We start from the raw sequence: 21900 nt of genomic DNA, 5'->3' as shown, positions 1-21900 counted from the left end.
TGTGTGTGTGCGCATGTGTGCACACTCGCACTTACTGGCAGGCCTTTTTGTCCTTAAAGTATATCCCACTAGAGAGGGAGGGTATAGCTCAGTGGTAGAGTGCATGCCTAGCATGCACAAGGTCCTGGGTTCCATCCCCAGTACCTCCATTAAAGGTAAATAAATAAATAAATAAATAAATAAATAAATAAATAAATACCTAATTACTCCCCCCCAAAAAAGCATATCCCACTAGAAATCTACATTTAAGTTCTGTTTTAACATCACTTGAATTATAATTTCTGTTTTTGCAGTCATACGACCAACAGGATACACACTTGGGGCCATTTATTTAATTTTACTTTTGATTTTTAATATTGATTTTTAAATATAATTTCATTTTTGAATTAGATATAATATTTACACACTTCAAAAGTCAAATCTGTGAAAGAAAACATATTCAAAGAAGTCCATCTATTACCTTCCTCTCCTCATATAGGTAACCATCCCTCCACATTTCTTAGATAAATGATAGTACACTGTACACACTGAGGGTTTTCTGGTTTATTTTTGTTTTGTTTTACTTTGCTTAGGAATATATTCTGGAGATAACCTTGTAGTAGTACCTGGAGATATTTCTCATTCTGTTTTATAGGTGCTTAGTGCTCCACTGTGTATATGTGCAGTGGTTTATTCAACCGGTTGCATGTTGGTGGATACTTGGACTGTTTCTGCTTTTGCAAATAGTGCTGCAACAGATATACTTGTGTATATAATAAGATCTTAAGTTGGATCTCTAAGAGAATTTCTACCTTAATGAAACTTAAAGACAGCCAGCACAGTCTATTAATGGAAATGTGAAATACCAGGTAGTTAGTTAATGCCTATGTAATTGGCCTTTTCATGATGAGACTGGTTATTGTGGTAGCAGATGATTTGCTTGAGGTTTTTATTCAATTCCCTCATTTGTAATTGGCTATTACTTGCACCTCTCTGCTTCAATGAGATGTCATGAAGATCACATAGGCTTAACATAGCAAAAATCTAAGACTGACATGAACTTGTTAAAGACAACGGATTAACATGGCCCCTACTGTGTTTTCCCCTTCTCATACACATTGTGAGAAGAAAACTAAAAAAAGACCTTTTCCCCCCTTATTCCTTTTACCGTTTTGTAAAAATTGCAGTATAGTTGATTTAGAATGTTGTGTTAGTTTCTGTTGTACAGCACAGTGATTCAGTTATATACACACACACATATATATTCTTTTTCATTCTTTTCCATTATAGGTTATTACAAGATTGAATATAGTTCCCTGTACTCTACAGTAGGACCTTGTTGGTCTTTCTTTTTTCTCTTATAATTTTTTTTTGAAGTACGGTCAGTTACAATGTGTCAGTTTCTGGTGTATATCACAATGTCCCAGTCATGCATATACATACATATATTCATTTTCATATATAGTTTCTAAGCCCTTTGGTTAAAGCTTTTTTGAGCAAACTGGTTTTTGTCCTTCGTGGAGCAGATAGAGTATTAAACACAAGTGTCTGTGAACTCTTGCCCATGCTAGTGATAGGAGGTTGGGCCTCTGTGCTGGGGTGGCTCTAGGTGTCTCAGCTGCACTGCTGGCCATCTCCCTGTCGTCTGGAGATCAGGAGGCTTTCAAGTATGAGTCCTGAACTTTGAAGAGAGATGGAAGTTCTAAATACAAGCTGTGGTGTTCTGGACACTTGCATTGAATTTTGTTTTTTCTCTTCTAAATACTAAGCCAAACCAAAGCCTTACACCTGTTTTTTTGTTTTGTTTTGTTTTGTTTTTTTACTGTTAGTAATATAAAATTCAGGAAAGAAGGGAGAAATATTTTCATTGGAAATAATTAGAAAAAGTTTTTATGTGTATTTCTGTAAGTAAATATGTAAACAATTGTAAACGTTTTGTTTTCTAGTCTGTTGGGGTGGATGGAGTAGTGGTTGAAAATGGTAAGTAATAAAAATATTTCACAAAGTCATTTCTTGTTTTTTTCCAATAATCTCTCTTCACTCTTAGAGAGGAACTTGTGAAACTGTATTCATAGGGCAGACTCTAAACTTCAAAGTCACCCTGTCTGGCTGTTTTTAGATCTCATGGTTTGGCCCTACTAGCAGGTATTTCCTCAAACTAGGGCTGTTAGATTTAGCAAATAAAAACACGGGATGCCCAGATGATTTGAATTTCAGGTAAAGAACAACTAATTTTTTTAGTGTAAGGGAATTCCATGCAATATTGTCAACATCCATTTAACAAGTCAGGGGCCTTTGAGTGATATTAACTGATGCCATCATGCACCGACTTCTCTTGACTAGCGGTCCCTTCTCAAGTTGTCCTTCCAGTTTTGCTTATACTGCCCATGTTGTCATGAGTCAGTGTTTTGATATGAAACAAACCTCTTTATGCCATTTGTGCTGGTTACTGTGATTACATTATTTGAATACTACAGTCACCATGCTAGTGGTGTGAAAAGAGAACTTTTTCTAAGAAAAGAAAGTTGAGTGTATTGGAATGACTCCTGAAATTTCAGGGACCTGTTTCCATGCTTAAAATTTAAAAAGCTCTCAGTAGGTATGCATGAGACCCCTGCAGTGCCCTGCCAAACCATTCTGGAGCCTGGAGAAATTTTTTTTTTTAAATCGGCCATATTGATGATGTCTTTATTTAAAATACTGATTTTTTTGGTTCATTATGGGTTTTCTGTGTTCATTTAGATTTTTTAAAAACAAGTTTATTAAGATTTAATTGATATACCATAGGATTCATCCATTGAAAATGTACAGTTCCATAATTTTTAGTAAATTCACAGATATATTCAAATATTGCCACAGGCAGTTTTGGTATATTTTTATCTCCAGAAAAAAAAAACCCTGCCCTTTAGATAACACCATCTCCTTCAGCCCTAAGCAACTCCTGAGCTACTTCCTGGCTCTGTAGTTTGCCCAATTCTGAACATTTTGTATGAATGGAATCATATAATATGTTACCTTTTTTAACTGGCTAATTTTTAAGTTAGTGTAATGTTTTCAGCAGTCATCTATGTTGTAGCATCAATCAGTACGTCCTTCTTTACGGCTGAATGATATTCCATTATATGGCTGTAACACGTTTTGCTTATTCATTCATTCATTCGAGTTGTTTCCTATTTTTGGCTATTTTGAATAGTGTTGCTATGAACATGCATGTAAAAATTTTTTTGGTCAACCGTGTTCAAATCTTTTGGGTATGTTTGGAACGGATGTGCAAGTCATATGGTAATTCTATGTTCAACTTATTTAAGAACTGACCAACTGTATTCCACAGAAACTGCACCATTTTACAAAAATTTCCACCAACATTGCACAAGGTTTCCAATTTCTCCATACCCTTGCCAGCATTCATTATTACCTGGTTTTGTCTTGTTTTTCATAATACCCATCCTAATGGGTGAGAAGTAATATTTCAGTGTGGATTTAATTTTCATTTTGCTGTTGATTAGTGATGTTGAGCATCTTTTCAAAAATAAAAAAAAAATTAATACCATTTTAAATGTTACTTTACATTTACAGTTATTACAAAATATTGACTCTATTCCCTGTGTTGTACAATACATCCTTGTAGCCTCTCTTACTCCCAGTAATTTGTACCTCCCATACCCCATCCCTATGTTGCCCCTCCCCTTCCCATAACCACTAGTTTGTTCTCTATGTCTGTGAGTCTGCTTCTCTTTTCTTATATTCACTAGTTTGTTGTATTTTTTAGATTCCACATATAACTGACCTTAATTGAGGTTTTTTTTTTATTGTTGTTGAGGTGGAGTTCTGTATATTAATCCCTTTTCAGACATATGATTTGCAAACATTTTCCCCCATTCTGTAGATTGTCTTTTCACTTTTCTTTTCAATGTGCTTTGATATGCAGAAATTTTTAATTTTGATGAAGTTCAGATTATCTGTATTTTCTTTTGTTGCTTGTGCTTTTGGTGTCATATTTAAGAATCCTTTGCCAGAACTGGGGACATAATGATTTACCCCTCTGTTTTATCATTTTAACATTTAGGGTTTTGATCCATTTTAGTTACTTTTTGTATATAGTATAAAATAAGTGTCCAACTTCATTCTTTTGCATATGGCTATACAGTTGTTCTTAGTGTCATTTGTTGACAAGATTATCCGTTCCCTATTTAATGATCTTGGCACCCTTGTCGAAAATCAGTTGACCATATATACCTGGCTTTATTTCTGGGTATCAGTTTTATTCTATTTATCTATATGTCTCTTTTTGTGCCAGCACCACACTGTTTTATTACCATTGCTTTGTTTTTTTTTTAATTGAAGTATAGTTGATTTATAATGTTGTGTTAGTCTCTGGTGTACAGCACAGTGATTCAGTTATACACATACATATATATATATTCCTTTTCATATTCTTTTTCATTATAAGCTATTACAAGGTACTAAATACAGTTCCCTGTGCTATACAGTAGGACGTTATTGTCTTATAGTAGTTAATACCTGCAAATCCCAACCTCCCAATTTATCCCTCTACCCACTTTTGCCTTGTAATAAGTTGTTTTCTTTTTTTCTTTTTTTTTTTTAGACCCCATCCTCTCTTTGTAATGAGTTTTAAAATTCTTCACACGTTATTCTTCTTTTTCAAGGTTGCTTTGGCTATGCTAGGTCCCTTGCAATTTCATAGGAATTTTGGAATCAGCTAGACAGTTTCTACAAAGAAGTCACTTAGGATTCTGATAGGGATTGTGTTAAATCTTCAGATTAGTTTGGGGAGCCCTGCCATCTTACTGGATGTTTTTTCAGCAATGTTTTGTAGTTTTCAGAGTATGTTTTGTGCTTATGTTAAATTTATTCCAGAGTGTTCTTTTCTTTTGCATGCTACTATTAATAAAATTGTTTTCTTAATTCAATTTTATATTGTTTATTCCAAGTGTTTAGAAGTACAATTGATATTTGTGTATTGAAATTGTATCCTGTAACTTTGCTGAACTCATTTATTAATTCTAATAGTCTTTTACCAAATTCCATAGGATTTTCTATATGTAAGCTCATGTCATCTGCTAATTGAGAGAGTTTCATTGCCTTCTTTCCAACATGGATGCCTTTTATTTCTTTTTCTCTACTTAATGCCCTGGCTACTACTTCGAGGACATTGTTGAATAGAAATGGTGGGAGCAGGTACCCTTGTCTTGTTCCCAATTGTACAGGGCAAGCATCCAATCTTTCATTATTAACTTTTGCATTAAATTAGCATTTATCTTAATTATTGGGTTTGTGGAAACTCCTTAAAATTTGAGCCTGAGGTGTAACTCAGTTCACCTCAGTCCTGGACCTAAAGTTTTCAAGGGTTTGGAGGAAGTTGTAAAACCGCCTAAGGATTCTGAACTCATATTGCTGTGCAGGTGGCTTTATTTTCTCTTCCTGTTTTCAGAAGAGCTAATCTATACATCACAGTTCACACATCCATTGTTTTAGGTGAGGTTAATTTATGGATTAAGATGTCACGATCCAATTGGCAGGCCTGTATGCAAAGAAAAGCTTTGTCTCTAGGTCAAATAATATGGCCGATCACAAATGATTCCTATTTTAGCTTTTTTGATTCATCAATGAACTTCAGACTTAACTATATCCCATAATATGACTTTATACTATGGATAGGAAAGATTGTAGAAAGTATAGAGCTACCTCCACTTCCCTTCCTGCCTTCTTTCATTTTAAGTTTGCTGACTTACCTTTTAGGGACCCAGGAAAACTATTATCTTTATCCAAACCTGCATGTTCTGTGTACTGCCTTGAATCCCTTGCACAGTATAAGTTCAGTGACCTAATTAGTAAATTGGAGACTGTGTTGGAAATGGTTTTGTCTGAAATATTGGCTTTCTATGGAGTTGTGATTAGTGAATTGTCACTTAATGGCTTTTTTTTTTTTTTACTGTGTTTGAAAATCACTTACTAAAAAGAGATTAAACTCTAGTAAATGGACTATACTAATTGTGATCAGACCAGGTTTTTATTGTTATTTTTCATTTAATTGACTCATGCTGATTATGAATGAATGAATGGGGTGTTTTAACAGTATTGTATCTTTTTAAAAGGAAATTCTTTGTCTTTTCAATTTAGCCTTGAAGAATATGCTAAATCTTTAAGAAGATAGATTACAATTAAATACTCACTTTTTTCCCAAGATTAATTGTGGTATATAAATTACTGTGGGTCTTAATTAGAGAAGGTTCTTAATTTAATATAAATAGCTGATCATGTGGGTAAATTTAATATATTCTTCTTGTTCACAATAACAAATATATATGATGATATATATATAAATGTATAAAATATGTAAATGAGTAGACTTTTAAAAATTATAATCTGTTTGAAGTTTTCAAATTTTTCACATAAAAATTTTGTTCAAAATAGAGCCAAAGGACAAGCATCTTCTATTCATATTGACCTAAGTTATTTCTGGGGAATGATTAATACTTTTTGTTTCTAAAGAAATGCTGTACTGAGTTTATCACTGGGAAGAAATACCTTCATTTCTTTTTGCTATTATTTAGATTTTACTTAGTGTTTAAAGCATGGACTCAGATTTTAACTATAGATTGATTTGAAAACCAGAATCCTTCAGCTTAAAGGCCTCTGGTGCAAAGGCAATAAAATGATTCAATCTTTACTTTTATAATACTAGAAACATATAATGTAATAAAAACTCTGCATTGCATCTAGATTTTTAAAGAGTCATTAGAACTTGATTATCCTGTTGGATTGGAGATACAAGCATTTTTGTTTTAAGATAGCTTATGAATCTCATTTTGCTTGGGTAAACAGCTTTCTGGTAAGGTGATTACTGTAATATAAAACCACTTAAGGATTTTACCCTTTGGAACATGGAAGACAAATTGAATTTTGGCCTGCTAGCATGGGGATGGGAAAAAAACAACAACCTTCACCTTTTTGCTTAAAATTACCCCAAATTGGAAACTTTAATAAATGAGCCCACTTAATTGCCTTCCCCAGTAAAATGTGCAAGTTTTTATCTTCCCTGATTTTCTGTATAGATTTCATTAAAAAGTTTTTTTGTAAGCCTTTTTCTTCTTTCTCATTCATTGTCTTTCTCCCTCTTTCTCTTTTTTACAAAAATTGAGGTATAATTGACTTATAACATTATGTTAATTTCAGTTATGCAACACAAGGAATCGATATTTGTATATATTGCAAAATGATCACCTCAGTAAGGCTAGTTAACATCCACCACTGTACATAGTGTCACACTTTTTTTTTTCCTGGTGATGGGAGCTTTTAAGATTTACTCTCAGCAAATTTCAAATGCAATACAGTATTATTAACTATAGTCACCATGCTGTACATTACATTGTCTTTTTCTTGTTTGTAATTTTTAGTGGAGATACAGAATTCTTCATGGTAAGTAGGACCTGAGAGGTATCTTATTATCTCTTTTTTTTAATTGAGTTATAATCAATTTACAATGTTGTATCAATTTCTGGTGTACAGTACAATTTTTCAGTCATACATGAATATACATATATTCATTTTCATATTCTTATTCACCATGAGTTATTATCTTTTGAAGGTAAAAATGTGGAAAACAGTATGGAGATTTCTCAAAAAACTAAAAATAGAATTACCATATGACTCAGCCATTCCACTTCTGTATATATATCTAATTTGACAAGATACATGCACCCCACTATTCATTGCAGCATTATTTAGAATAACCCAGATATGGAAGCAACTTAAGTTTCCATCAACAAGTAAATGGATAAAGAAGAGGTGGTACACACACACAGACACACACACACACACACACACACACACACACACACACACACACACACACACTGGAATATTATTCAGCCATAAAAAAGAATGAAATTTTTGCCATTTACAACAACATGAATGGACTTGGAGAGTACTGTGCTTAGTGAAATAAGTCAAAGAAAGGAAGACAAATGCTACATGATATCACTTATGTGTGGAATCTGAAAAAATACAACAAACTAGTGAATATAATAAAAAAGAGAGACTCACAATATAGGGAACAAACTAGTGGTTACCAGTGGGGAAAGGGAAGAGAGGAGGGGCAAGATTGGGGTAAGGTATTAAGAGATACAAAGTCTCATGTATAAAATAAATAAGTTGCAAGGATATATTATACAGCACAGGGAATATAACTAATATTTTATAATAACTATAAATGGAGTATAACCTTTAAAAATTGTGGATCACTACGTTGTACTCCTGAAACATATAATATTATATATCAATTATTATCTCAATAAAAGCATTTTTTAATGTGGAAAAGAACAATAATGTGTCTTTTACATAGCTGTGGATTTTTTTGGTTTATCTCTCTCTCTGACACACACAAACAAATTGAGAGTGATCATCTTTTTTTCATGCTTATTCTGTTTGCTGTTATTCTCCTATGAAAGGACTGTTCTAATACTTGCTCACTGGGTTGCTCATCTCTGTCAGTGATTTTTGGGGGAATACTTTATGTATGATGAGCATTAAACTTTTGCCTGTTATATTTGTTGCAGATCTCTCTCCTACTTCTATCTTCTAAGTATGTTTATGGTGTGTTGCACTATAGAAAATTGTGAGTTTTTTTCTTTTTACTAACAAACTTATAGATCAATTAAAATATATTCTCTCCCATTCAGTAGGTTGCCTTTTTTTTTTTTTTTGGTTGATAGCTTACTTTGCTATGCAAAAACTTTTAAGTTTGATTACATCATGTTTGTTTATTTTTGCTTTTGTTTCCACTTTCTGTGCAGACAGATCCAAAAAATACCTCTAAGACTAAGGTCAAGGAATGTACTGCCTCTGGTTTCTCCTAGTTTAATGATTTAATATCCAAAATGTATAAAGAAGTCATAAAACTCAATATCAGAAAAACAACTGAATTAAAAAATGGCCAGAGGACCTGAATAGCATTTTTCCAAAACATACATTTAGACTGCCAACTGGTACATGAAAAGATGATCAACGTCACTAGTCATCAGGGAAATGCAAATCAAAACCACAATGAGATATCATCTTATACCTGTCAGAATGATTATCATCAGAACAACAGGCGATAATAAGTGTTGGTGAGGATGTGGACATAAGGGAGCCCTCATGTACTATTCGTGGGAATGTAAATTGGTGCAGTCACTATGGAGGACAGTATGGAGATTCTTCAAAAAATTAAAAATATAACAGCCACAAGATCCAGATCCAGCAATTCCACTCATAGATACTTATCTGAAGAAAACGAAAACACTGATTCGAAAAGATACGTGCACTCCAATGTTCATAGAGTATTATTCACAATAGCCAAGACATGGAAGCATCCTACATTTCCATCCACAGATGAATAAATAAAGAAGATGTGGAGTATATATACACAATGGGGTGTTAGTCATAAAAAAGAATGAAATTTTGCAATTTATGACAACATGGATGGTCCTGGAGGGAATTACGCTAAGTGAAATAAATCAGACAGAAAAAGTGAAATACAGTATGTTTTCACTCATATGTGGAATCTAAAAAATAAAACAAACACACAAATATCACAAAACAGAAACAGACTCAGATACAGAGAACAAGCTAGTGGTTACAGAGGACAAGGGGTGGAGCCAGGAGAAAAATAGATGAAGGGGATTAAGACGTACAAACTAAGAAGTATTAAATAAGTAAGCTGCAAGGATGTAATGTACAGCATAGGAAATATAGTCAATATTTTATAATAACTTTGTATGAGGTGTATTCTATAAACATATCAAGTTACTGTGTTGTACACCTGAAACTAATATAATGTTGTAAGTTAACTATACTTCAAGTAAAAACAAAGGAGGACATAAAATTGTAATTTGAATGTGTTCATTGTAATTTGAATGTGAACCTTAAACAAGAAAAAAATGTCCTCCTTTATAGTCTTCTACTACCTTCACAATTTTATTTTTTCCTGTTTAGATATTTAATCCATCTGGGATGTATATGTATGATAGAGGTAGGATTTTAATTTTTTCCCACTAATGTATTTACTTTCCTCAAACCTGTTTGCTGGGAAGTTGATCTTTTTTGCTAATAATTGTGACTACCACATCCACCATGGTAATGGCCATATTTATTTTGATCTGTTTTTGGAGTCTATACTGTTGATCCTTCTCTCTCTTCCCATATTAGAACCACACTGTATGGTTTACTCTACCTTAATAGTATATCAAGTGGGAAAGTTGTTTGTTTCCCTCCTTATTTTTTAAAAAAATATTTGGGCAATTTTTATGTGTTCACTTCTCCCAATGAACTGTAGATTTAACAAGCAAAATGTCCATCCCCCTCCACAAAAAAAATTCTGACCCTTTGCTAATTTGATTGGAATTCCATTGCATTTCTATATGAATTTTGAGGAAAATTTGCATCTTTATGATTTTAAGTTTTTCTATTCTTCAACATTGTGTGTGTGTGTGTCTGTCTGTCTGTCTCTGTGTCTATGTATCCATTTATTCAGGTCCTTTGTCATCAGTAAAATTTTATTGTTTTATAAATATTTCACATTTCTTCTCGAGCTTCATCCTAGTTATTTTATAAATTTGGTTGAATTATAAAACATCTGTGTCTTTGGGAAATGCTGTTCCTGTAGTGGGCATCTTACTGAGTTAGTTCTCCAATTAATTCTTCTGGACTTTTTACAGAAACTTCCGTGTTATCTGTAAATCTTATTAGTTCTTCAAGTGTATCCATGATCTAGCAGCAGCAGCATCCTTCTTGAACTTGTTCGTAAAGCAAATTCTCTGGACCTATCCATCATCAACTGGCTGGGGCGGGTCCCCGCAATCTGTTCACTTTGCTCTCCGAGGAGCCCTGATACATACTCAAGTGTAAGGGTCACTGATGTAAATAAAAAATTTTATGTTTTTCGTTCGCATATCTTTATTTCTCACCTTTTTTTTTTTCAAGGTGTGTGTGTAGCAGAGTTCACACTCTGTTATGTAGAGTGGATTATGTAGAATGAACTGAAGAGGCTGAGACAAATTGCCAACTTTCCAGAGTAAGACTGGGAAGGGGAATGATGAGAAATTATTCCTTAACCCGGTTTGGGTGGGGGGAGCCTTAGAGGGAGGTTGATTGAGTGAGAGAGATTAGATATATAATTTAGGTTAAGGATTTTGGTGGGTGGCAGAGAGAGGTATGATTCAAAGTGAGACATACTATAATGTCACTCCTATAGATAAGAGCTATAAACATTGTGACATTGCAAGAAATGAAGGCAGCTAAGCTTGGCTGTTGACACTTAGTGTCTGTTAGGTGGAGTTTAGCCCTTGTTATAATAAGAGGGCAACAACTCTTAGAAAATCAGATAGAATTGCATTAATACAGGGTAATAACTTCAACATTGGTAAAAAGACAAATGATGCCATTAGCCAACAATATATCCCAAAGGCATTCCTAAAGCCTACAATGAGTGTCCACTTGGAAAGGGACTTCCAGTGGATCATATGGAAGAAGGAAGGAGTGGTATCGTTGCAGCAAGTGGTGGGACTGTTTGTACAGCGCGACTGTTATTGTTCAGAGCATTGCACGTTTTGTTAGGGGCGTGTATGTGGGATATTTGACAACGTCCTAGCTGGTTTTAGGAGCATGGTGTCTGTCTTGTGTGAAAGCTGCATGATAGTCTGTGACATTCAGAAAATTTGCAGAACAAACTATTTCTCAATGAATACAATTCTGTTTCTTAAATTCAAGATTTTGTCATTTCAGAATGATTTTGATTTTTTTAGTGATGCCGCTATATATAACTTGATTTAGAGAAATGCAATTATGTACAATTTTTCTACATTTTGCACTTTTTTGATTTTGGAGTGTTTAGCACTTTTCACTGATCTTTTCTGTCAGCTTTCTTTTCTTATCACAGCATTTATCAAAATTTTAGTTGAAGGCAGATGATTATAGAAACTCTTAAAATGTCTCTTATATAACATCAGTTTAGTTCATAAGCAGGGCTTTCCTTACATGGTGTGAAATTAGTTAGGCATATCTCAAATCTCATTATTTTTAAAGCTGGGATAAGGTAGGAAAGAGAGACCGTGGGTTTTAATTAAATGATAAGTCTTAAACTGGAATCTCCATGTGAAGTATTGTCTAACTATATGATTGGTGGTTTAGAAATACTAGATTTGTGAATTACTTTAAATGCTTAAGAGTAAAATTGGTTGAACTTATGCAAGATACCTTAGCTATCAGAAACAGTCTTGTCAATTTTATTTCCTGTGATCTAAGTCGAATATTTTAAAGGCAAAACCACAATTAGGTTTTTGTCAGGTGTGTGCTCTGAGTAATGATTAGTTTCCCTTTTGTTCATCAGAGTATTTATGGCCGAGCAGAAGTGTGTCTTTTTAATTACAGTGTGTGTCTGGTTATATATCTGTCCTGCCTTTTTTTTTTAAGTGCTGGCCTTTATATGTCATGTCTTGTCTGCTTCTGTATATAGCTCCTACTTTAAGGCAGACATAATATATCATACTTTTTTGTTTCTTTTTTATTAAAATATTTCAAACGTTGAAGTCTGGAGGCCAATGTAACACTTATAGAACCCCCATTTAGCTATGTAATACCTTAACCTTTTGCCATTTTTGTTTCAGATCCTTAGCAAAATGTTAGATAGGGGTGCAGCTCCTAGTGTCTCCCTCCCCAGTTACTTCCTCTCCCTTCCTCTTGTGAGGTAACTATCATCCCAAATTTATCCTTCCCACGAGTGTTTTTATGCTTTTTCTCCGTGTGTAAGTGTGTGTGTGTATCTATATATCAATATGCTATCGTCCTATGGACTTTTGAAATTTATTCCATAACATTGTGCTTCTTCAGTTTACACTTTTAATGTAATGCTTTTCAGATTTACCTTCTCTAGTATCTCCCATCATGAAAACAAAATAAAACAAAACATTATCTATTTCCACCCTGTATCCCCCTCGATCCACCACCTACTTCTCTGCTCCTTCTTAAAGCACTTCTCTTCATAAGAGTTGTGTGTACTTGTTTCCTCTCTTTCATTCTCTCTTGAACCCACAATAATGAGCCTTGTCTCCACCATTCCATGTCAACCCCTCCATGTCATGTTCCTCCATGGAACTGGACCTCCATGTCTTGTTCCACGTCCAGTGACCTCCATGTTACCACGTCTCCTTTTTCCATTCGTCACTTACCCTCTCAGCAGCATCTGATGCACTTGGTCGCTCCTTTCTTCATGTTACACTTTAGTTACCTTCTAGATTGCGACATCTCCTTAGTTTTCCTGCTACCTCACAGCTACTCTTTCTTACACCTTTGTCTAGATTCTCTCTCTCTCTCTCTTTTTTTTTTTTTTTTTGGACTAAACTGAACAGAAAAGGATAGACTGTAAAGGAGAACATCTCTCCCTGCATCCCCCCAAACCCATATTCCCTCTGACTAATTAAACACATAAACAGGCTTCATTTGTATGTGCATGTGTGTGTAAATTCACAGGTAAAAACAGTGCCTCATTTTAAATTGCGATTGTTTGTTAACGATTTGTATTTTATGTGCACTTTCTGTTTATATTATTTGCTCACTTTTACTATAGAGTTTTATTGGTTTTATTGACTCAGTGTGTATTTTTGTGAGTATAAATGAGTATAAATTAAAATCATTAAGTCTTTGTTGTCTGCCATGTGTATTGTGAATTTTTTTTCCTGGTTTATCAAATGCCATTTGACTTTGTATATTTTTGAAGCACAGAGTTCTCCAATCAGATTTAACAGTTTTTTTCTTCATGGTCCCTTGTTTCTGGATGCTGCCTATGTTCTCCACTGAGTCATTATAAATAATTTCACTTGGGTTTTATTTGGTACTATTTCAAAGTTTCCTTTTTTTACCTTTAAATCTTTGATGCTTTTGGAATTTAGTGTATGATGTGAAGTAGTGTATAACTTACTTATTTTTTGTAAATGACTACCAGCTTGTCCCCCAATCATTTAATCATCTCTGTTTCTCTTACTCCTTTGAAGACCACCTTCATGATAGAGTAATTGTCTGATGTATTTGGGTCCCTCACAAGTCCTTAAAAGAATTTATTTATTTTTATTTTATTTTTCACACCACTGCACTCATTAAAGTACTCTTGAAAACAGGTCCTCAGTAACTTCATAGCTGTCAGATCATTTAGCGTATCTTACTTGGTCTGGGCAGAACTTGAAACAACTGAATACCCTCCAACCTCTCTTCTTCTGAACTACCCTTCTTTTTGCTTTTATCTCATAGTTCTCTTAGTTTCCCTCCTACCTATTGTCTCGCTTCTTTGCTAGCTTGCCTTCCTCTGTTTCTTGCACAACAGTGTTCTCTGGGTTCACATCTTTTCTTGGCAAAGAGTAATATTTCCCAGTCTCATCACCTGAGCTATTACTTAACTAGCTAAATATTTCTGTATCTTCATTTCTACTCCCAACCTAAATCTAGACCTATATTTCCCATTGTCTATTATAGATACTATATGATATGCCCTGGTTACTTCAGTATATCTGTACAAACCACTGTGCTCCTTGTTTTCAACATTTTTCCTTTTTTCTATACCCTATCTCACTTGATATCATCACCATCAACCCTCTGTTACCTGAATAGATTTTGTCTTCTCCCTTTAAAAGCCATCAGTGATCTGTCATAAGGCCTAATTTTTCCTGTCTATCCCCCAAGTCCTTGTCTGTGCTCTCATTTCATGCCTTGACTTTCAAAGTAGATTCTCACTGGTCTCCATACTTCCGATCTTTCTGCCTCTGATCCACCCCCAACATTGCAGGCCATGTTAATTTTCTAATACAGATATCATACAAACTCCCTGGTTAAAAACAGTTGCTTTCATCTATATCCTGCATAAATTGATCATATACATTTACTTCCTTTCTCTTCCTAACTCCATTAAATTGAGAGTAAAGAAATGGAAAAATTCAAAAGGACAAAGAGAACAGGAATGAAACAAATTTTTTTACTTAAAGCAAAGAAGTTACAACTTCAGTATCTTCCCCTACATGAACTTTTGAGAGAAACCAACCTATTCTCCCCATAGAATTCTGAATATTTCAACACTTGGAGGCACATGGTCTGCTAAATGCAGGAATGAGTCCTGAGATTAGAAACATGGGGTTTTCCTTGAAAATCTTTAAAATAAAGTGGCTGAAGTCCCATTTACTGTCACACTCTCCCTGCTCCTCTGGAGACCAGAGGTTTATTATCTGGAGAATTTGAAGGGAGAGCCCCAGACTCAGAGATCCAGGTGCAGTAGGCATATTGCTTGAAACTGTATGTTGATTCAAAAGAACTAGTGTTTTAAGTCCTTATTCTATCAGTGAAAGTTTGCATACCTAATTTGGGGACTTTATGTTCTAACCTAGATGCAGTTGGTGAAAAGTTTCATGAGTCAATTATTTTCACATACCCAGATTCCTAATAATTACCTAGATACAGTTGTTTTTCTCTTGGCACACCTTCTAAAAAATTGTGTAGCCTAAGCAAAATTCAAATTTCTCAACATCTCAAGGTTCTCCCACTGGTTAAACATTTTTAGAAAAGGTAAGTCAAGGTCAGTTGAGTTTGAAGTGCTTAAAAATTATTTCATTTAGTCTACTCAATTTCTTTACTTTCTTTTTTAAAATGAATGTACTGGGGATTGAATCCAGGACCTTGTGCATGCTAGGTGTGCACTCTACCACTGAGCCACACCCATGGCCCCCCCCTTTTCCCCCTTTACTTGTAACAACTGGATTATAAGCAGAGAAATATGATACTCAAATAAATATGAATGCTGTGTTGTCATTTGATTTCTTTTTTAGAGTTATGAAGACCCAAGAAATAGAGTTCAGTTGAGTCTTGAATAATGTGGAAGTTAGGGGCGCTGACCACCCAGGGGCATGTACTGCCATCTCTGCCTCAAAAACAAAGAAATTAATAATAGTGCACCCAAAGGTAGAACATCATAACAGCTTAGATAGAATTAGGACTTAAATGCTAGTTCTTTTGAGTCAACATATTGTGATCTCTAGTTGAGCACGAACTTTCCCCCATTCTTAGTTAATTTAAAGATCTGTAAAACTTACATGCAGGTACTATATTTATTGAAAAAAATGCACATATAAGTGCACCTGCACAGTTCAAACCTCTGTTGTTCAAGGGCCAACTGTACTTTGTTTCTACTTCTTTTGTCCGTAAATTAAAGGGCAAGAAGAAGGCAGGGAACAATGACGCAAACCTTTTTTTTTTCTGTAGCTTAATTATTTTGGATTTTCACATAGTTTTATAATAAGCATAACTATATGAACAAACTAAATTGGATACTATACATTTTTATCTTCCCAGTGCAATAAATTGATTTTATTAACAAACATTTATGTAAATTGTATATTTTTGCTTCCCAATATATTTGAAATTAATAGGATACATTAAATATACTCCATATCTCCAATGCAGAGCATCCACATTACTGAAAACAAATATATTATAGTTTACTACCACCTCACCTGTTCTCTTCCCGTGAAAAACAGGAACCAAAACAAACTTTAGCCCAAATCAAGAAAACAGCGTTCCTACCCCCAGTATCTATTTTATATTTTATATTTTATATTTTTAAGATTTAAAAATATACCTTTCTATCCTTAATTTTGACCAGCCACTTCTAAAATTGTGGGCCCTGCTCATGGGCTTCTCGGGCCTCAAGACCCCAGTAACACAAGATTTGGTGCTGTCTCTGAATCTCCTTGGCAAATGTTTGCCTCAGCTCTTCACTTCTAACTTCTGTCATCCAACCTTGCTTCACACACACTTCTCAGGTCTCCTGACTCTCATCTAATCCGGCTTTCTGTGTATATGGCTATTTTCCATAGATGATTATTGGCCAGTAATTTCACATTGAACTAATCAGTGCTATTTAATGATTCAGTATTGAATTTTGTAGACATTTTGACTCTTGCAGATTCAGTTTCTTCATTGTCCTAAGCTATAATATGGACATTAGGTACATGGACATACATTTTGCCTTTTTATCACAAAATATATAAAATATCACAAAGGTAACATAATTTGAGCATTCTAGTATTGGTTTTCATAGTAAATATTGACTTCTTTTCCTCCTGAACAGGTCATTACCCAGCTTTTAGAGGTGATGGACCATCTGCATAGAGGGGAATCAGTTGCTGCAATACTCCGTAACCGGTATATTTCTGGAAGCAGTTTACCTTATAAGCTATATAATGTCTCTTCTGCTTATTTATTTGCCTAACATAGTTGGGACTCGATAAATATTTGTTGAATACCTGGCATAAAATAAAAGTATTTGCTGTATCAATGAATATATAAATGACCGAGTGACAAAGAAATGGAATGAAGAGCGTGTTAATGACTGTGTGTTCTGGGCTAAGGAAAAAATAGAAAATACAATTAGAAACCCAAACTGGTACACACTGTGAACACCTGGAATTCAGTCAATGGAGCCAGTGATTTGAATTTTTAATTTTAAAGCATTATCAATGAATAAGTACTGGTGTTCATTGCTTACAAGTAGATTTCTCAACAAAGTATTTTTTAAAAATAGTATTGCCCTGTGATTGTGTATACATTTCTATTATTTAAAATTCCAGTTAAAACTTTTTCAGGGAGTTATCAGAAATTCAGAACTTCCTCTGACAATTTCATGATTTTAAACTTGTAGTTGAAAGGAACATAGCCTTTGCTTTGTAGGTATAAAATAGTATCCTTTATTTTCAATAGTTTAATTGTACAATTTGGGTGAAGCATTTGAAATAATAAGCTGGAGTTGTCCATATACTGGTTCTAACAGTAGTGTAGTCCTGGTTAGGTTTCTTAATTGCTCTGTGCCTTAACTTCCTCATCAATGAATTGGGGAAAATAATAATGCCTATATCTCAAGATTGTTTTGAGGATTAAATAAGTGTCTGTGGTGTATGTGCGGAGAGAGAGAGAGAGAGAGCTTGACAAATAATACCTGGTGTATCAGTGCTTGTGTTGAAATACAAATGTGGGATTTTAACTATTTTGAAAATAGAATATTTTTGTTAATAAATTCTGAGGTACTTTAAAAATAGGTGTGTCTTAAAAAACTACTAAAAGGGGGAAGTTTGAAGTACTAAGGGGACATATATAAAGTCATTCTTATTTGAAAGATACCATGCAAGGATTTTACATAATATTCCCATCAAGGAGATATTATATGAAGGGTACATGCTTGCTGGAATGTGGGCAAGGGGCTGTAGGGTAGACTTGTTCAGAGATACAGGAAGCAAGGAACTCATAGCAGGAATAATGTGTGGCCATGTTGGGAGAAACGCTGGAGGAGTAGATTGCGGGGCCGGTGTGGCGGTGCTGGATTCCTCATGGTGAACTGAGTCTGCAGAGTTCAAGCACTGCTGAGGACGCGGGTCTGTATCACATTTGGAAGAGGAAATAGTAGGAGGGCAGGATTTCCTAAGGTCAAGTTGATAACTGAGATTGTTATAGCATAATCGAATTTATTTCTTTCCATTATTTTTATTGAGATATAATTGTATACAGTAAAATACACGAACATTTAAGTATATATCTTGGTTTAAACATGTTCATCTGTATCATTTTTTAGATTCCACAGATAAGTGATATTGTATGATACTTTTTTCCTCTGACTTACTTAGTATGATAATCTCTAGGTCCATCCATGAGGCTGCAAATGCATAATTTCATTCTTTTTTTGGCTGAGTAGTATTCCATGTTTTATACACACACACACACACACACACACACTCACACACACATACACACACACACACACATCTTCGTTTTTGTCTTTTGGTGGGGGGAAGTAATTAGGTTTATTTATTTATTTTTAGAGGAGGTGCTGAGGATTGAACCCAGGACCTCATGCGCGCTAAGCATGCACTCTACCGCTTAAACTATACCTTCCCTCCCTTTTTTTTTCACATATTCTTTATTTACTCATCTGTTGATGGACATTTAGGTTGCTTCTGTATCTTGGCTGTTGTAAATAGTGCTGCTGTAAACATTGGAGTGAGTGTATCTTTTCAAAGTGACTAAGAAAGTTTTATCCCAGTGTATGAATTGTTTAATACTACGAAAGTTACTAACATGATGCATCTTGTCAATGGATCTCATAAGGAAAAAAAGGTACAATAAATGTTGAAGGTGTTTGAAAAAATTCATTGCCCATTTTAAGAATAAAAAGTGAGTTTGCTCTTAATGAGGAAAATAATTATCTCCCTGAAACCAACAAACCAGCATTGTACTTAATGATGAATGTTACAGTTGTTTCTTAAGGAGCAACAGGACAAAGATGCCCTCTATCACCATTTAAAAATATCTATCTATAAATTATCACCAATGTCAGTAAATAGGCATATTTAGCAGAAAGGAGGAGACAAAAAATGATTATGTTTTAGAAGGTAGGCTCTTGTACCTACAAAAGCTAAGATTTAAAAACAACTTTTTAGTTGACAGAATTTTAATATGAGTTCTAAAATGTAGGTGGTTATTAGATAACAATTAAAAAACCAATGACTTCTGAAATAGTCATTTAGAATATGTAATGGAAAACATTCCATTCATAAAATCATAAAACATAAATATTTAGTAATAACCCCAACAAAAATTTCTAGGACCTATGTGAAGAAAAAAAATTTTTTATTGAGTTATAGTCAGTTTACAATGTTGTGTCAATTTCCAGTGTAGAGCACAATTTTTCAATTATACATGAATATACATATATTCATTTAAAATTTTTAAATTCAACTTAGAGACAGGAAAGAAGATATTTTTTAAATAGAAAAAATAAAAGCAATATATACCATGATCCTTGATTAAAAGACTAAATTTTGGTAAGTCATAACCTATTCCCAAATTGTTATATAGATTTAACATAAATTTAATAGGAAATTAAAAATTTTGTCAAAGTGATTATCCAATAAGATAATGAATATATGAAAGAAATGTATCCCCATTGCTTAATACAGTGTCCGGCATGTAGTGATGGCTAGTCAAAAAATTCTAACAATTTGTTCCCTTTATAATGCAACAAACGTTTACTGTGTAATTCCTAAGTGCTAAAAACTTTCATGTGCTTGATGAAAAGTGGTGTCTTTGTTCTCATTGAACTTATATTTTGATGGAGATTGGCGTAGGGTCAGATAAAAAACATATATATATTGGAGAAAGTTGCTATGAAAAATTAATAAACCAGATAGGAAGATAAAGAATTAAGGGTGGAGGACAGCAATGCAGAATAGCATTAACCTCTTACTAGTCTTAGATGTTTTTCGTGTTGCAAAGTACCATTCATTGGCTCTTTTACCCTATTTGAAGTTTTATTCCAGTTACTAAATGATGTATATAGAGAGGTCAGTCATATGTGGCTCTGCTGCAAACAGCTGCAAACAGCATCTCAATGTGAGCATCATCCTCAGGTACACATTACGGCACATTTTGGCAAGAGTCTCCTGATTGGTGATGTGGTGGTGGCATCTTCTGATAGGATTCCTGGCTGTAATAAAGATTTCTGCAATGATGTGTAAAGCTCTGACAGTGTTCCAGTTTTCTAAAAGTACTCTTTGATAAATAAAACACAGTGTATAAATATTGTCTGGTATTTACAGTACAGGAAAAAGTGTCAAACACTGTATAATCGGATTTTCCTCCCTTTAACAAATGTTATGCACCACTTACTGTGCAAAGTGTTAGGGATATGGCAGTGGATTATAATACGTGGTTCCCTGCCAGTTGGGTGGCCATTGCAGTAGTCACAGTGGAAAAGGAGGGGAGTCTGAACAAAGATAATGGCTGTGGGGATGAAGAAGAGGAGAGGGGATGGAATTGCAAAATATTTAGGGATAACTTTAGCAATACTTGGTGTTCAACTCAATTCTTCACACTCTTGTCAACTTGACCCTTTAAAATTGCTTATCTGATAATGTGGCCCAGATTGCCCTTCCCTGTCCCTGACTATTGAAATCCTACCTGTTCTTCAAGACCCAGATCAAATTCCACGCTCTACCTATCAGCCTTCCCTGATCTATCCAAGCAGATAGATGATCAGGAGGATCTCTTTTGCCTTTGAACTGCTTTTTCCCCTGTAATGAATTTTATCACATTTCGGTTGTGCCTTGAAGTAATTTGTGCATGTCTTTGCTTACATTATCATTAGGGGAGCTCTTTCAGATAGTGACTACCTGTATCTAATGTATATTTATATCATATTGTATATAATATAGGATTTTGTGCGTAATAGGCATTCATTAAATATTTATAGACATAATATTTATTGACAACTATTTGTTGCTGATGATTTTATTTGGTTAGATTGTTTAAGGTAGTTTTGTTTCCCACAGTCAACTCTTACTAATAGTTAAGTAATTGAATATTAAATGACAATAATTAAAATTGTAAATTAGACTAATGAAATTTATTACAGATTCTAGGAATATGCTCAGACTTTTTTTTTAATAGCATGATATATAATTACTTCTTAGTTGTATTTAATGTCAAGGGAACACATTTTAAAATATTTAACCTTCACTATTTGTCAAGCACTGTCCTCATCTGTACAATTTAAGTATTGGAAGATCCCAGTGTTCCTTTTAGTTTTAAAAGTCTGAAATTATATCTTTAAACCTAAGCACATAGTAGGAGATAAATAAACACATCTTTGATCAACCTTGAGGATGATCGATCAGTCATTGAAGATAAGTCCTTTTATTACTGTTTTCATAATCTGGCTTTATAAACTTCCATGATGGTATGATTTTCTATGCTTTTTAAAGTTTAAAATTTCTGAGGATCTAATTTTACCTTTGCTAAATTAAGTGAGTCAGTGATTAAAATAAAGTTGAATTTTAG

The 21900-nt window shown here is 34.1% G+C and overlaps 1 protein-coding gene across 3 annotated transcripts in view; it reads left to right on the top strand.

The window, feature by feature from the left end:
• KLHL13 (kelch like family member 13) overlaps positions 1–21900 on the top strand; it is a 159928-nt gene that overhangs the window by 40329 nt on the left and 97699 nt on the right. The window contains exon 2 of one of the 3 annotated variants that reach the window (XM_072955699.1): positions 17144–17217. The exons of 1 other annotated variant lie outside the window; for it this stretch is intronic. In XM_072955699.1, the coding sequence (XP_072811800.1) occupies positions 17168–17217 (50 nt within the window). In that variant the 5' untranslated portion in view covers positions 17144–17167. Of the gene's footprint in view, positions 1–17141; positions 17218–21900 lie in introns of those variants that run through there. One more of the 3 variants, XM_072955700.1, reaches the window with a different exon arrangement.

Source organism: Vicugna pacos, chromosome X (assembly GCF_048564905.1).
Source record: "Vicugna pacos chromosome X, VicPac4, whole genome shotgun sequence".
In the NCBI taxonomy this organism is placed as follows: Eukaryota; Metazoa; Chordata; class Mammalia; order Artiodactyla; family Camelidae; genus Vicugna; species Vicugna pacos.
The sequence above is the reverse complement of the archived record's forward strand: the minus strand, read 5'-3'. Positions and strand labels throughout refer to the sequence as shown.